The sequence below is a fragment of the Rousettus aegyptiacus genome, unplaced genomic scaffold (genome assembly GCF_014176215.1).
Source record: "Rousettus aegyptiacus isolate mRouAeg1 unplaced genomic scaffold, mRouAeg1.p scaffold_m13_p_11, whole genome shotgun sequence".
NCBI classification, from domain to species: domain Eukaryota; kingdom Metazoa; phylum Chordata; class Mammalia; order Chiroptera; family Pteropodidae; genus Rousettus; species Rousettus aegyptiacus.
In genome coordinates this window covers 61,520,361-61,534,619 of record NW_023416286.1, presented here as the reverse complement: position 1 = coordinate 61,534,619, position 14,259 = coordinate 61,520,361, and the positions used below count along the sequence as shown (strand labels likewise).

Sequence of the window (14,259 nt, the reverse complement as noted above, 5' to 3'; positions counted from 1 at the left end):
GCCCAGCAGAGACAACAGCAGGCAGGTAGTAATTAAGCCAGAGATGGCATGGCTCAGAGATGTAGAACTTTTTAGAGAGAAAGTGAGGGTCTGGTAGAGCAGTCTTGATACCCACCATGTTTTTGAATAGAGGCCACAGGGAATTTTATGCACACGAACTTGGAACATGGGAGGATTTGATGTTTATATATGTATAAATGTAGAGGGATTTGGACAGTGACCTGAGGGCAGATCAGTTATCTCCTTTTCTAGGATGTGGTTTGTGGCATCGCTCCCTTTGAAGTGGGCGCATGAAATTATCTCTATTTAAGAGGAACCCAGACCAAGTGGATGCATTTCATGGGACGTGAGTGTTCCTCCTTTGACCTGTCCACACACTATATACCACCTCGTTTAAAGTCCTACCATGTTACGGATCCCATATATTTAAATAGTGATATTGGCCACCAAAAATCTTACCCATGAATATAACCTGTAACTCTACTCTTTTCATATAAAATATAGCTCCTCCTAAACAAAAAAAAAGAAAGAAAAAATGAGACAAAAAAATATGTAACCAAAAAAAAAAAAGAAAAAAGTAAAAAGAAAGATAAAATACGGCTCCACAAATATATCTCTTAAATAAATTTTATTGGTGTTGATGAGGTTTAGAAGTGTGCTGGGCTTCTTCTCAGAGTTTTGAGGTCCTATTGTAGGCTTCTGGAACTGGGTAGAATAAGAGTGATTTTGTCCCCCTGGGAACATTTGATAACCCCTGGAGACACTTTTGGTTATGACTGCTGGGGGAAGGATGTGTTATTGACATCTAGTAAGTAGAGGGCTGGGATGTTACTTAATATTGTAAAATGCACAGGACAGCCCCTCACAATGGATATTTTTCATATCAAAATGTCGGCAGTGCTGAGGTTGAGACCCTGATGTAGAGGATTGGCATTTGACTGTAAAATACCACAAGCTATAACTCGCCAAGGGTAATAGTTCGTGTGGCAAGGAGTCCCTGAACCACACCAATCTTCACTTCTCACAAGATCTTGCTCCCTGGAAGTAGGAAGAGATGGGCCATTTAAGGACTTGTTTTTTCACCCCCAAAGTCTAACATAGAAGAAAGCAAACGACATTGTGGTTCTTCTTCCACTAATGGTCCTCATTAACTCAGTATATTTCTGTAGCCTACTCACTTAACCTTGAGAAAGCCATAGTGGAGGAAGCAGAGTGGTACCTTTATTGTGTCTATACATCATATCCCTTATGGGATGTTGGCTTTCTTAACCATTCCACCCTCCATGCTAGCTCCTCCAGGTCTTTCCTTAGCCAAAGCTTGGATTCTGAGTGGACTGAACTGGTTCAGCAAACTTTTTCAGGGGAAGGGTAGAATGAGAGAGATTAAGAGAGAAATATATTCAGCACAGATACATGGTTTTAGGGGAGCAAATCTAGTACTCCTGCTTCCCCCTGGTCAGACAAGTGCTATCTGTAACTGTGTATAGATATAATCTCCACTGGCCGGTGACTAGAGCTTTTTAACTTTTTGGGTTCTGTGATTACATGGATTCACACTATCATCCTGAAACATTAGTTTTTGACAAGATTTCAGCAAGAAGTATTTTGGAGAGTGAGAATAGGAAAACACTATAATTTCTAGATAAATGCTATACAGAATTTAATTCAGTCTTCATACCCAATCTACCACAGAATATATTTATCTATAGTAGTATTAATGAGACTTTTCCAGCTTGATTAGTCAACGTTTTTACTGTTTCCTATTGACTGCAGATTCCTAGAGATACTCTAATCTGCCCTTCCCCTCTTCCTCTCACCTCCCTATGATCCTGTGTGCACCTCAGTTACAATTAGATCCATTCATTTGGAGGCTTCATCTGAAGCCTTTCTCCAATATCCTAGGTACTTGTTGACTCCTTGGAGTTGAATTTTATACCATAAGAGCCTTCTCCCAGTGATCAGGCAGCATGTACTGACTTCCCGTTTGCTTTTTGAATAGTGGTAGTTTTTATCTACAAGATTGTTCTCCCACTTGAAGCAGTCTGCCCTGCAGCCAACAGATGTTTGCATCCAGATCTCCCCTCTAGATGAATAAAATCCTCCCAGAGGCTAATAATATTGGCTGGAAAAAAGTTCTTTTGTGCATCTATGAAACATAACTGAGCCCTAAGCCATCACCTTTGATGTATATTTTGTGATTGAGGAAGAGAAAAAAAAGCAAGTCCTTTTTATTTTTTCTGCAAACTGTTTCTCACTGATGAAAATTTTTGTTGACCAAAGGCTTTATGCTATGTGAGCTTTGCCTTTCCTGATTAAACAAAGGGTTAGATTGAAATAATTTTTCTTCAATTTTCTCTGTGCTGTTTGGGCATAATACTTCATCAACAAAATGGGTCTGATAACTGTTTTCCAAATATTCATCTTGATTGGTTTGCTGGGAAACAATTTTCACCCAAGCATAAAATACTTTGTTCAAAGATTCAGCCTTCCAGAGGTAAAAGTCAGACTCTATGGGCCTGCTAAAACTGAAATGAGTATACTTATCTTTGGAGGACATCAGTTTTTCCTCAGTGCCTTGGAGCCCCGTCTTTCATAAGATCTAAGATCAATGTACCTTAAGGTAGTAACATTTGTCATAATTGCCTAATACATTAATGTCTTTCAATAACAAATATTAACATTGACTCTGAGATCACAAAACCATATAATAATGTTGAACAAGGAGTAATAACTTGACTTTTGTGGAACAGTGAAGCTGATAGAAAACTTTTGAGATGACAAACCCTTAGACACAAATTTAAGTTTGGAATCTAATAAAATGTTTCTTGAGCCATATTTATTGAAATATGATAATTAGTTTCTTTAATCAATGATGAATACTAATTTAGGCATAAAGAAACAAACCATAAGACACGTGAACAGTCTGGTTTTAACCATTCAGCTTCAAAGAGGGCATAAAACCCATATTTTATATTCCCCATGTTGAGAGAGGAAAAACATAAGGAATGTTACTCTCAGTAAAAAGAAAAATAAAATAAATTTTTATTCCAACACAGAAGCATTTATACTTTAAGTCTTTGTAGAGCAATGAGAACCAGAAGATTTTTCTTTTTATTTCCACTCTTTTTTTTTTTTTTTTTTAGCTCTTTGCAAATCCAGACCACACTATTGATTCCTAACTATTCATTGCTGAAGGCAGTACTCTGTATTCAATAAATTAAGCTTTAATTCTTGAGTCTAACAAAATAATTGACCTTAAAAAGAAGATAAATGAATATGCTGTCCTGGCCTCAGAATGAGAATCTACTTTCTAGTCTCATTATATTAGTATTTTTCAATTCAGTGATTTTTCCTCATTCTTTTCTACTTTCTGTTTACAACCTATAACACATTTCACCTGCTTCTATAACAAAGTCAAGCTATTTTTATTCTTGGTTTCAAGATTAAAATGTTTTAATATAATTTTACACTTTGATATTAATATTAATAATTTGGCATAGTTTCTATTTTAGAACAAACTAGATGACTAGTATTCCTGAAAAAAATTCTGAAATGTTCCTGAGATCATAAAATCATAAATAACATGAACATATAGTGTATTTAAATGTTCTGATTAATTGATCCCTTGACAATTTTGAAAAATTTGCCCTGTTTCAATACTGCTTTTCTTTCTGAATCTTTGAATGTTAGTGAGGTTTAATAATATTTAGCCTGATTTTACATTTAGGAAAAATTAAAATGAATATTTGATGCCTTCAACAATGTCACACAAGGTTTATAAGCCAAGATTTTTAGATCATCTCTTGGTTTTTGCTGCCACCAACAAAATTTCTTTCATGGTAGGAGGGTAAACATGTGAACAGAACCCTGTTTTAAGCTTTGGTGCTTTGGTTTTATTTGATAACAAATATAAAATAATCATATTGTTATAGACACCACATTGAGACAGTGGTTCAATACTATATTATTTAGAATTGAAGTAGCTTAATCAACTTCTTCTTCAGGAAACTTCTGATAAAGCAGAAATGACACGTAGCCTCAGTGGAATCCGTGAATAAGTAATAGCTTTTTCCCTTTTGTGTCTCAGGAGCCTACCCTTACCCCACGCTTCACTCCCCATCCCCTATGCTCAGGGCAACAAAAAGAAGAGGGCTATTTATTTATTTACTTATTTATTTGATTTTTTTTTTTGCTTGAGGTGTTCAGGACTTGATTCATCTCTTTATTAGCTGAGAGGGGACATAGCTTCAGAGAATAAAAGGGAACTATGAGAGATAAAGCAGTTCCCATTCTTGATGGGAACTTGGATTTGTAATTTCAGAAGCGTTATCTTGTCTTAGCCTTTTCTCCACCCCAAATCACATTCTCTGTGTGAGATAAAGCTTGAACTTATTTTACCCAGGTTCATTTGTGCACATGGGTAAGTGTCATACACACATGAACTATTTCTTTTCATTTCTTTTTTTAATTAGTTAATTTTTTATGGTGACATTGGTTAACAAAATCCAATAAGTTTCAACTGTACACTTTAACAGTAAGGCATATATATGTTCACACTGTGTGTTCACCTCCCATAGTTAGATTTCTTTCTGACATCACATATTTGACCCCCTTTACCTCGTCTACCTACCCCTCCTCCCCCATTCCATACCATCTGGTAACCACTAGTCTATAGTCCATGACCATGAGTCTCTGTTTGTTTTGTCCTGTTCATTTGTTGCTTTTACGTTCACATCCCACATATAAGTGATATCATGTGATTTTCAACTTTTTCTCTCTGGTTTGTTTCGCTTAGCATGATTTTCTTGAGGTCCGTCCATGTTGTCACAAATGGCAGTATTTCATCTCTTCTTATGGCTGAGTAGTATTCCATTCTATATATGTACCACAGCTTCTTTATCCAGTTATTTATCATAGGACACTTCAGTTGCTTCCCTGTCCTGGTCACTGTGAATAATGCTGCTATGAACATCAGTGTGCAAATATATCTTTTCAAATCTGGGTTTTCAAGTCTTTGAGGTAAATACCCAGTAGAAGGATTGCTGGATCATACAGTAGATTAATTCTTAGGCTTTTTTTTTTTTAAGGAACCTCCATACTGTTTTCTTTAGTGACCAATTTGCAGTCCCACCAGCAGTGTATGAGGGTTCCTTTTTCTCCACATCCTCTCCAACATCTGTTATTATTTGCACATAAACTATTTCTTGAAGGAGCCTAACACGAAGGCCAATGAGGCTAACATATATTAATTTCTTTTTTTTGCATCCTATAAGTCAAGTGTCCCCAACCCCTTGACTGCAGACTGGTACCCATTTGTGCCCTGTTAGGAACTGGGCTACACAGTAGGAGGTGAGCCATGGCCTAGCGGGCAAAACTTCATCTGTATTTGCAGCCACTCCCTAGCACAAGCATCACTGTCTCAACTCTGCCTCAGATCATCATATATTAGATTCTCACAGGAGCAGTGGTCCCTAGTGCCGAAAATGCTGGGAACCACTGAATAAGTGATCCCAGTAACACTCAAGTGCTGTTGTAGAATAGAATAGTTCATTTCTTGGTATACTCTTTCTCATTTAGAAATACTTAACTAGAAAGCTCGATTGCCTATATTTTATTCAAGTTCTTCAAAATGATAGTTTTACTTATAATGATAATTTAAAGTACTTCATAACTTTTTGATTATTATGGCAAACTAAATTATGTTCATTATACCTTTGATATTAAGTGAATCTAATTGCATATGAATTTAAACACTGATAAGTGATTGCTATATGGCAACTACAAAGAGCCCATACTATTAGAGTAATTTGAATATTCTATTTATGAATTATTCCAAATAAAAGAAATTTAATTGACTTTATTGTTAGATCAGATTTGTAAATAGGATACAGTAAATGTTTTTATTAGTATGTATTTGCTATTATGTTAATGAAAATACTTTGCAAAATATTTTATTTTGACATCATATCAAACTGTAGAATTTTCTAAAATTTAACAATGAATGAAAAAAGGATTAAGCAACTTTGGAGGAATAGTAAATTGTAAACTCCTAATAATAATGGACAGTTTTTCAAATAGAAATCATGTTTTCTCTTGTTTTCTTTAACTCAGAGATTATAGATGTGGGGCAAATCTCATTTAAAATATTGTTACCATTAATTTATTGTTGATAGATTAGTCACATGATACACTTTTCTATGAAAATGGCCTTTAAAAGCAGTTATTTTTAAGGTAAATAGATGTTCTGGGCTTTCTAGATCTTATTAAATTATGACTACTTTCTTGTTTTATTTGCAGAATTTTTCCGAGAGCTCCTGGAGAATGCAGAAAAGTCGCTAAATGATATGTTTGTACGGACGTATGGAATGCTATACATGCAGAATTCAGAAGTGTTCCAGGACCTCTTCACAGAGCTGAAAAGATACTATACAGGGGGCAATGTAAATCTGGAGGAGATGCTCAATGACTTCTGGGCTCGGCTCCTGGAACGGATGTTTCAGCTGATCAACCCGCAGTATCACTTTAGCGAGGACTACCTGGAATGCGTGAGCAAATACACAGACCAGCTGAAGCCATTTGGAGATGTACCCCGGAAATTGAAAATTCAGGTCACCCGCGCCTTCATTGCTGCCCGGACGTTTGTCCAGGGGCTGACCGTGGGCAGAGAAGTTGCAAACCGAGTTTCCAAGGTAATTGAAAATCTGCTATCTTCCTAATTGGTCTTTCACTTTTACTCTATTGTTAAAACAAATGCTTAAATTTCAAGGTAAAAATTCTCAGTTACCATGATCCTTGCTCTTAGAGAAATAAGCTAAATGTCAAAGCTTAATTCTGATTTTTTTTCTTGCTTTGTGTGGGAGAAGACAGGATTTCAAGTTGTTCCATGTGGTTTGGAACATAATGTCAATATTTATCAGCAGTACTGCAGAGAAGCTTTTATCAGGAATGGTGTGAAAACAGGTGTCTTGTAACCATGGCCACTTGGCATTTCTGATCAGAGTTTTAAGGAGGATAAATACTCATGAAACGGTCTATCCAGAGCTTATAATCCTCTAGTAGTGCACAAGGTGACAGTTTTCATGAGGCCTGCGAGTGGAGACAAGTTGTTTTTCATAACACTAGCACTTACCATTTCTTTTACTTTATCACCCCTGTCAAAGTGGCCGGATTCCTTAATCATGAAGGAAGAACCTTCTACTGACAGTTGTAGGACTGGATTAGGCAGGACTAATGAATATGAAGTATAAATTCTGACAAATAATTTATTTTGTTATTGATTAGCTTTGTAATTCAATGCCACATATTGCATCGGGTTTATGAGAAAGATAAACTAGTACACATTTATTCCTTTTTTTGAAGATGTCTCTAAATCTTTAATGCAAGGGATATTTCTCCACTGCTGTCTTTAAACATAGACTATTTCCTGTGTAGAATACATCTGCCCTTTTAAAAATTCTTCCTCAATATTCAACTGTTCTTATTAAAAGGGCTTGACCACTTATGTGGTCAGTCCAACAAATAAACTAAAACATGATTAAGAAGTAAAGTAAAAACAATACATAATAGGAATCTAATATTACGTCACCCAAAGAAGGTCATATTTGTACAAAGATTATTGCCAAACACAAATTTCTTAGTGCAGGACTATGCTAAAGAACCACACATTTTTCATAACTATTGGTATTGTCCTGGCATGTTTTTTTTTTTTTTTCACATTAAGCTCCTCAATATTTACATCTTGGCATAAAGTTCATGTATACTTTTAAAAATGTTTCTCTATGGCACTATTTGTAAAATCCACAGCAATCCATTTTAAAATTATGTTTCTAAAACATTTTTTGAGCACATGGAAAGATTATTTGCAAGAAGGCTCTAAAGGAGATAATCACAAGGAATTAATAATATAAAGGGCATAAGTTTCTGATTACAAAAAGTCATTTTTTTAAATTGAAAATCAGCAATGTTCTAGACTAAAGGATAGAGCCCTAAAAGTGGATTGATAAGGAATTGGCAGGCGGAATAGCAAGAATAAATATGATTACCTGTGAAAGTCTGTAAAATATACATAAGTATACAAAACAAATATATAATCCCTGTATTCTTGAGCAGTAGATTTTGTTTTTTAAAAAAAGTTTAGTCACAGAGGCTTCAAATTGAAGCCTTTGTTTTTGTTGAAGAATGAAACATACAGCCAGCTTTGAGAAACATGAGGGGTAAGAAATTCAAAGCATGGATCGTCTATGCAAAAAACATCCTGATTGTTTATATTGATTCTGCCTGAGTGCGAATAATGTTTAAATGTGTCTATTTTGGTCTGGGGAAGTTCCAATGAGATAAGAGAATCTTGTCTAGCAAAGTCTTTTAAAAGCGTCAGGGAGGGTTGCTACAGATTCCCTTTTTTTCTAAGTAGATGACATTAACTACTGCCTGGAGATGGCACCACCCCTTTGTCATTCCTTGATTGTCTCAGTCTAAGGTCTTTGCCTAACAAAATCTAACATGCTTCTCTTCATGGTGAAGGTTTACATCATGGACCAACCACCAGTAGAGCATGACCTTCACTTTTTTTCCAGATTTGGTAAGGGATATACTGTGCAACACCAAGGTCTCATTTCCCCTGACTCCATCATAACCAACATTCACTTGCAGAGCAGCACCTCTGTGTTTGCGGTGTAGTTTGTGGTCATGTAATCATGGAATATTCACTGTTCCATGCAGATATTGGCTTGTGTGACCTGAGTTTTATTTGCCCTACTCCACTCAAATCATAAGACCAATTCTGATATCTGGGTACCACCATCTGGTGGTTGGATGGATAGATGATAGATGATAAATAAATAGATATAGATAGATAGATAGATAGATAGATAGATAGATAGATAGATAGATAGATATGTGAATATATAGACTTGATTTATAAGAAACTGAGCACTTTTTCTCAAATAATTTATGACTTAGGGATTGAAATATTTTACCAATGAACTTTCTCATCTTATGACTGCCAAATGCTCTGTACCTGACCAAACCCGAAGTAGATCTGCTGGGCTATTTGGATGCTGAAAATCATCAGTACCCATTTTTTTTTTTTTTTTTGTAAAACAAAATATTACAAAGATTAAATATATAAAGAGAAGCAAAAATGATGTTTGAGGTTTAAGCACTTTATAAATCTGAAGTCTCCCCATAGTTTGTTATTTGAGTGATTTATGGATGGCAAAATGATTTCAGAAAGTTAAGTAATTCAAGACAAAATTCTCAAATGAAGATCAACAAACTAACTTATCTCTCGCATTTTGGCTTGTGGGATATTTTTTTCCTTCAGTTGCTCTCTCCTCTTTTGGTGGCTTCTTAAGTCTTGGAAGTCATCATTAATAGCTTCTAATTAATTGTTTTGACTGGAAAATGTATCTCTTTGGCAAACACAACAGTTAGACACAAATATTTTGACACAACATTATAGGAAATTTTCTTACAGAAATGGAGAAGTAATTCGTAGGCGTAAACATAAATACTTTTTAAACTTATTCTTACCATCTCATATATACAAACATGATATTTTTCTAAGCTTTGAGTAGAGTAAGTTAATTTAAGTAACTGAAGATATAATTCTTAGAAGTATTAAGTGATTCTGGAGTGAATATTTGTGGTTGTTTAGCCAGGATTCATTTTCTATGTGAATGACTGTTTTTGAGAGTGCCATGTGTTGACAAGATATAATGAATCAGTAGCTCATACTGTACCAGTGGAAGTATAAATTAATGTTTGAATAATGATTCAAAAATACCTGTATTATTGCAAAAATGGATATTCCAAAACTGCAATTCTACACCTGGAGAAACTGTTTCACACATGTACAGATAGATAAATAAAAGAATATTCATTGCGGTATTGTTTACATAAAAAATTAGAAATAACATAAGTGGCTTACCTACACAAATGATCTTATCATATCACAAAATTCTATGGAGCATTGGAAAATAAGTGAACTATAACCACACTTGTGCATGAATCACAGAAACCTCATTTGAGAGAACAAAGTAAAATCACCAATGCACACATACCATTTATATAAAGCTCAAAAAATTCAAAAGTAAGCAGTACATTATTTAAGAATAAAAATACATGTGATTAAACTGGAGAAGTTTTTAAAAATTAATTATAAACAAACCTCAGATGGTAGTTGTCTGTGAGGATTAGATCTGGAGGTATTATAAAAGAGGGATATACAGGGGTTTTCAAAGTTACTAATAACATACTCATTCTTAAGCTCTGTGTTGTGTGTGTGTGTGTGTGTGTGTGAGAGAGAGAGAGAGAGAGAGAGAGAGAGAGAGAGAGAGAGAGAGAGAGATTTTTTAGCAAGAGAGTCAAGTGAAGTAAGACTTTATCATTATTCATCTATAATTCTTTTCATCTGTGCAGATTATGATCAAGTCCCTGGGCTGCCCTCAGTTATTTGTCAGACTTACTGTTGTTTATGGATTTGTTAACCATTTATGTTCCATGTTTTATATGGTGCCGAATGATATTAGGTAAGCATAGAAAGCAAAGCTCTAAAAGGGAGATAAAAACAAATTTTTATAATATTGTAGCCTTGAAAGAGATGGTCTGGATTATTTTTCAGTGCTGCACCTTCATTAAATCACCACCCTCACCCTGTTATACATACCCATTAATGAATGGAAACATGGATGCCGTCAGTCCCTCTTAGGGCTTGTCAGACACTGTGAAGAACACAAAAAGAGGGCTGCATACAGAGGTATAAACAGATTATCTGCTTAGACCAAGCTTTAATTATTCATTATGAAGGCAAATGATGAAACGACTCTAGTATCTTCACTGGTTCGTCTTTATGCCATTTAAATAAAGGAGATGACTTTTCATATCTTTCTGCTTTAATCAAAGTGACTTCTATGAGTAAAAACTGTAAATTGTGTCAATAGAAACCGCATCAATAATGCAAGTCATTTTATTGATTCTTTCCAGAGAAATTAGATAGATTGTAGAGCTAGGATCTGTAGAATTTGAACTACTGTCAAATAATGTCATGCATCTTTTTAGGAATTTATCTAACAACTATCTATCTATCTATCTATCTATCTATTTATCATCTATGTATCATCCATCTATCTAAAATCTTTCTTCCTGGCGGTTTATGACTTTGAAAAGAAAGTCTAGGTTTGAGTCAATAGTGGGACCAGAATATTTTTATTAATAGACACCTGCCTGTCTCTGCTACAAAGACTATTGTTTTTAAATGAGGAAGCTCTTAACTGGTTTATATACCCGGGTAAATAGACTTGCATTAGCAATATGTGCCTAGAAAGCAATAAACAGAGTCAATTTTTAATAAATGTGGTTGATGGACTATAAGGCTGAAAAGAATTTATCATCAAATTTGATAAAATGAAGACTATGAATTATATTCATTCAGAGCACTCTCTAATCACAATGGAAAGGTATTCTGAAGAATTTACCATGGATATAATTTATAAGAGAAATGGTATTCTATTTAGCTGTTTGCTTTTGGGAAAGAATTTAAGATACAAAGACCACCTGTCTTAGATATATCACTTAAATTATTTGTTTTGTTCCTTTGGTAGTGATCTTTAGATTGGAATTAAGTTTCGTGGAGTCATCCAGAAATGAAAAGGACCACAAAAAAGACTTAGGTGAATGAAACCTTTTTATAATTCCTCTGTGGTTAGTATATTCTATTCTGTAACTGATATTTATTCAGTGTATGTTACTTCATAATATAGCACTAGGAAGAATAGGTAAGCCTTTTGAAATTATGAATAATGCTTATTTGTTTAAAACTTTTAAGTTACCATGTCAATATAAATAATTTATGCTTGCTGCTTTATGATGGTGGTTTAGACATTATGTTATATTATATTTAGAAAGTACTTAAGTACTTTGCAACCAATAAATAAATAATTTTGTAGTAAAGAATAGTAACAAAATATTAGTTCTAAGAGCCATAACAACAAAAATAATTTAATAATATAATTCATTGAAAATATGTGAATTTTACTATGGTCCATGTGCTGTGATAAGCACTGGAAATCACAGAGGTATAAGGAAGTTCTGGTGTCAGAGGAAGAAAAGAACATTTTCCTTTAAGGATGGCATGTGGGATCTTACAGATGAGTTTAGAGAATTAAGGTGAAGGTCTCATTTTGATTAAAATAATTTTGTTGTTTTCATTAAAACAATTAAAATATTTTTATTAATTTTATGCTTCCTTGCTAATGTATATAACTTAGAAGTATAAATTTGGAAAATGGTTGCATTATAAGAAGAAGAAAAATTTGAGGAAAATGAAGTCAATTATTTTTAACACATTAAAAACTATTTATGTATTCTATCTTTTTGTTCTTTTTGTAGCTTGTCTATTTCTAATACCTATACATGAGTTGGGCAATTTCATTTTAAAAGCATACTATCCATTGGGATTCCATTAAAATGAGCACTTTTCTACTCATTGAATTTAATTTGGAAATTGTATTCATATCGAAAGGAGAAGTTAAGAGTTTCCTTTACTATGTCTAAATGCAACAAGGCTTGAAAAAGTTTGGGAATCACAGTTCTGACTATACTGTATCTAACAGGTATCTTCCTCACCCCTAAAGAATGAGTTGGAGTGGTTATAATAACCCAACATTCATCTGATCCAAATGTGGATTCTTATAAAGTAGAATTATTTTGAAGATTTAGCTGGGTTCTCGTGAATAAACATTTGTTCAGTGTGCTTTCTGTGTTAAATACTGTTGGTAAGTTCTTGAGATACAAAGACTAAGCAAGTTAAAGTACTTGCAAGTACTAATTGAGAAGAGAGAAGCAGAAACAAGTAATATCAGTATATAATGAGAGAATTTTGCAATAAATGTTTTGGGAACAGAAAGGACCGGCACTTTGCTCAATATTGGACTGTAAGGAAACATTCATTGCTATAGAAGCGTGATCCATATGTTGAAGGATGTGTGAGCATAAGCAGATGGTGAGGGTACCTAGCATGGTGAAGGTTGCTTCAGGCAGAAGCAACAACTGAGCAGAAGCATGGAGGTGTGAAACCAAATGATGTGTGCAGGGAGCTAGAAGCATTTGGTATTCCTGAGGCATAAAGTATAATAAGGCAATGAACAAAGAGAGTTAAGGCTGCAGACCTAAACTAGCCCTTGAATAAAAGCTATTTCACTAATAATTTTTTTTGCAAGTTTGTTAAAAAAGAACTTTCTGTGGTTAGAAGCCTTCCAATACTTTTGAGGGACAAACAAGTGCTGAGCACCTACTATGTGCTGGGTATTGTTCTATAAGAAACAGACAATAATAATGAGTAGCTTTGTCCTTGAGGAAATCATAGTCTATCCAAAGTTCAAATGTGGTGCAAATGATCAGATAAAGGTGGAGGTGTGTATGGATTACTATGTGAAGCAAAGAAATACAAGATTCTCTTTACCTTGGGAAACTGGAAAAGGCACCTGCGAGTAATAGGCAAACTTAAAGAATGAATAAGGCCTTACTGAAGAAGAAAAGATATAGGGCTTCTTGCCAGTGGCCCAGCAGGTGCAAAGACACAGATCATGAAAGGTCATGCTTTTTTGGAGATGAGGTCACAAAGCAGATTTGGACTGTATTGTTTGGGTCTTATATTTCAAGTTAAGGAATTTGAAGGAGTTTGCAAAGGCAAAGGGTAACAGCCAAGGTTTTTCAAAAGACAAGTGTCTGAATAGATTTTTACTTAAAGAAGATGGTCCATGGGGATGATAAACGAGTGGGAGAGACAGATGTCAGGTGCAGTGATGGGAAACTATTGTAATTGCATATGAGCGGTGATGAGCCCTGTGTCAAAGCAGGTGGATCAGAGTGGAAAGTGCATCTGGAGAAAAACAAACAAAGCAGCATGGTAGATATTTATTTATATATATATACTATGCCTACTCAGGTTGTATCCCCAGCATCCAGCACAGTTCCTGGCATAAAGTTTGTTCCCATTTAGGAACAGTTGTCTGACTGCTGACTGGTTTGAGAAGCACCAACATATAAATGTTTTTTGGCAAAGTATGGAAACATTTAGCTACAGAAAGAAGAGTACAGAATCAGATGAAATATCAGGGAGTATAAATATTTAAAGAAGATACAGAAAAGGAAGACAAATGACCAGAACTAGGAAAGCATATCATCCTGGAAGTAAAAAAAGAATCTCAAGGAGTAAGGTAATTAACAGCATCTAACGTTGAAGATAGTAAAGTGAGAGAG

The 14,259-nt window shown here is 34.7% G+C and overlaps 1 protein-coding gene across 2 annotated transcripts in view; it reads left to right on the top strand.

The window, feature by feature from the left end:
• The window catches only part of GPC6 (glypican 6), a 974,073-nt gene that overhangs the window by 470,445 nt on the left and 489,369 nt on the right, over positions 1-14,259 (top strand). For both annotated transcript variants that reach the window (XM_016150743.2, XM_016150742.2), the window contains exon 3: positions 6,298-6,689. In XM_016150743.2, the coding sequence (XP_016006229.1) occupies positions 6,298-6,689 (392 nt within the window). The remainder of the gene's footprint in view (positions 1-6,297; positions 6,690-14,259) is intronic.